At 46.4% G+C, this 2990-nt stretch overlaps 1 protein-coding gene across 1 annotated transcript in view; it reads left to right on the top strand.

The window, feature by feature from the left end:
• gnpat2 (glyceronephosphate O-acyltransferase 2) overlaps positions 1-970 on the top strand; it is a gene marked incomplete in the record, with an annotated part of 48617 nt that extends 47647 nt beyond the window's left edge. Inside the window, 1 exon segment of the mRNA XM_031800693.1 lies at positions 388-970. Coding sequence (XP_031656553.1) covers positions 388-431 — 44 coding nt within the window.
• Positions 971-2990: the final 2020 nt, after the last annotated feature.

Raw genomic sequence — 2990 nt, 5'->3', positions numbered from 1 at the left:
CCCCCTCTCTTGCTCTCTCCCCTCTCTCTCCTCTCTCGCTCTCCCCTCTCTCGCTCTCTCTCCTCTCCTCTCTCCCTGCTCTCTCTCTCTCTCCCCTCTCTCTCGCTCTCTCTCTCTCTCCCCTCTCTCTCGCTCTCTCTCTCCTTCTCCCCTCTCTCTCGCTCTCTCTCTCCTTCTCCCCTCTCTCTCGCTCTCTCTCTCCTCTCTCCGCTCTCTCTCGCTCTCTCTCCCCTCTCTCTCCCCTCTCTCTCGCTCTCTCTCCCCTCTCTCTCGCTCTCTCTCCTCGCTCTCTCCCCTCTCTCGCTCTCTCCCCTCTCTCGCTCTCTCCCCTCTCTCTCGCTCGCTCTCTCTCTCCCCTCTCTCTCTCATCTGTCTCCCCCCCTCCAGCGGGTAGACTGCCGGTACAGACCGCCCCTAACCCCAGGCTCTAACCCTGGAGGACTGCAGACCAGGCAGACTGGACCAAACATGTCTCTTCACTTCCTGTCTCCAACCCAACTCTGTGCCTGTATTCATACAGCGTCTTAGAGTCGAAGCGCTGAGTCCTCTTGTGCTCAATCCAGACGCTGACTGACCTGAACTTTCACACTGTAATCAACTGAACTGTAAAGCTGTGTCCACTATAGCTGTTCTAATTATAGAGCTGGCCTTACTTAGAGTGAGTGAATCCGATCCATTATGTGTGAGCTGCTGTCAGGATCTAGTAGAATCAAGTTAAGTTTTTTTATTTTTTACTCCAGACACTTCCGCTGGAGGCCACTAGATGGCAGTGTAACCACTGAGTCAATACACATGGTCTGACTGGGTTAGTTCAAGATTTCAATGTAATTCATCATACCAATCAATAAATATAATATATGCAAAAACGTATCAGATATCAACATGTGAATTGTAATGGTTTTTACATTTGATTTCCACTTTATTCTTTTTTGAAGAAGAAGAATTCTTTAATAAAATGAATGTCACCTTATTGCAAAGACTGTTCCCTATTTCATGTTTGTATATTTCATGTTGGCCTCTAAGTAGCATCTCGATGCTTGACCTGTCACTGGCAGACAGCAACAGGCAGTGTTCTAACTACAGTAACAGGCAGTGTACTAACTACAGTAACAGGCAGTGTACTAACTACAGTAACAGGCAGTGTACTAACTACAGTAACAGGCAGTGTACTAACTACAGTAACAGGCAGTGTACTAACTACAGTAACAGGCAGTGTACTAACTACAGTAACAGGCAGTGTACTAACTACAGTAACAGGCAGTGTACTAACTACAGTAACAGGCAGTGTACTAACTACAGTAACAGGCAGTGTACTAACTACAGTAACAGGCAGTGTTCTAACTACAGTAACAGGCAGTGTACTAACTACAGTAACAGGCAGTGTACTAACTACAGTAACAGGCAGTGTACTAACTACAGTAACAGGCAGTGTACTAACTACAGTAACAGGCAGTGTTCTAACTACAGTAACAGGCAGTGTACTAACTACAGTAACCGGCAGTGTACTAACTACAGTAACAGGCAGTGTTCTAACTACAGTAACAGGCAGTGTACTAACTACAGTAACAGGCAGTGTTCTAACTACAGTAACAGGCAGTGTACTAACTACAGTAACAGGCAGTGTACTAACTACAGTAACAGGCAGTGTACTAACTACAGTAACAGGCAGTGTACTAACTACAGTAACAGGCAGTGTACTAACTACAGTAACAGGCAGTGTACTAACTACAGTAACAGGCAGTGTAACAGCCGCGAAGAAAGGTTATGGCAATGTGGAGGTGTGGGAAGGCAGAAATCAGACACTGGGTCAGTTAGTCAGGAGGTATTACAGACACTGGGTCAGTTAGTCAGCAGGTATTACAGACACTGGGTCAGTTAGTCAGGAGGTATTACAGACACTGGGTCAGTTAGTCAGGAGGTATTACAGACACTGGGTCAGTTAGTCAGCAGGTATTACAGACACTGGGTCAGTTAGTCAGGAGGTATTACAGACACTGGGTCAGTTAGTCAGCAGGTATTACAGACACTGGGTCAGTTAGTCAGGAGGTATTACAGACACTGGGTCAGTTAGTCAGGAGGTATTACAGACACTGGGTCAGTTAGTCAGAGGTTCAAATGGGTCAGTTAGTCAGGAGGTATTACAGACACTGGGTCAGTTAGTCAGGAGGTATTACAGACACTGGGTCAGTTAGTCAGCAGGTATTACAGACACTGGGTCAGTTAGTCAGGAGGTATTACAGACACTGGGTCAGTTAGTCAGCAGGTATTACAGACACTGGGTCAGTTAGTCAGGAGGTATTACAGACACGGTCAGTTAGTCAGGAGGTATTACAGGACACTGGGTCAGTTAGTCAGGAGGTATTACAGACACTGGGTCAGTTAGTCAGGAGGTATTACAGACACTGGGTCAGTTAGTCAGGAGGTATTACAGACACTGGGTCAGTTAGTCAGGAGGTATTACAGACACTGGGTCAGTTAGTCAGGAGGTATTACAGACACTGGGTCAGTTAGTCAGGAGGTATTACAGACACTGGGTCAGTTAGTCAGGAGGTATTACAGACACTGGGTCAGTTAGTCAGGAGGTATTACAGACACTGGGTCAGTTAGTCAGGAGGTATTACAGACACTGGGTCAGTTAGTCAGGAGGTATTACAGACACTGGGTCAGTTAGTCAGGAGGTATTACAAACACTGGGTCAGTTAGTCAGCAGGTATTACAGACACTGGGTCAGTTAGTCAGGAGGTATTACAGACACTGGGTCAGTTAGTCAGGAGGTATTACAGACGCTGGGTCAGTTAGTCAGGAGGTATTACAGACACTGGGTCAGTTAGTCAGGAGGTATTACAGACACTGGGTCAGTTAGTCAGGAGGTATTACAGACACGGTCAGTTCGTCAGGAGGTATTACAGACGCTGTGTAACATCGGATTAATTATTCTGCTTTTATAAAGACTAAATTCCCGGACTTGCGACTCATCTGACACACGGCTA

The sequence above is a fragment of the Oncorhynchus kisutch genome, linkage group LG21 (genome assembly GCF_002021735.2).
Source record: "Oncorhynchus kisutch isolate 150728-3 linkage group LG21, Okis_V2, whole genome shotgun sequence".
NCBI lineage: Eukaryota > Metazoa > Chordata > Actinopteri > Salmoniformes > Salmonidae > Oncorhynchus > Oncorhynchus kisutch.
Note: the sequence above shows the minus strand (reverse complement) of the source record. Positions and strands in the feature narration are given on the sequence as shown.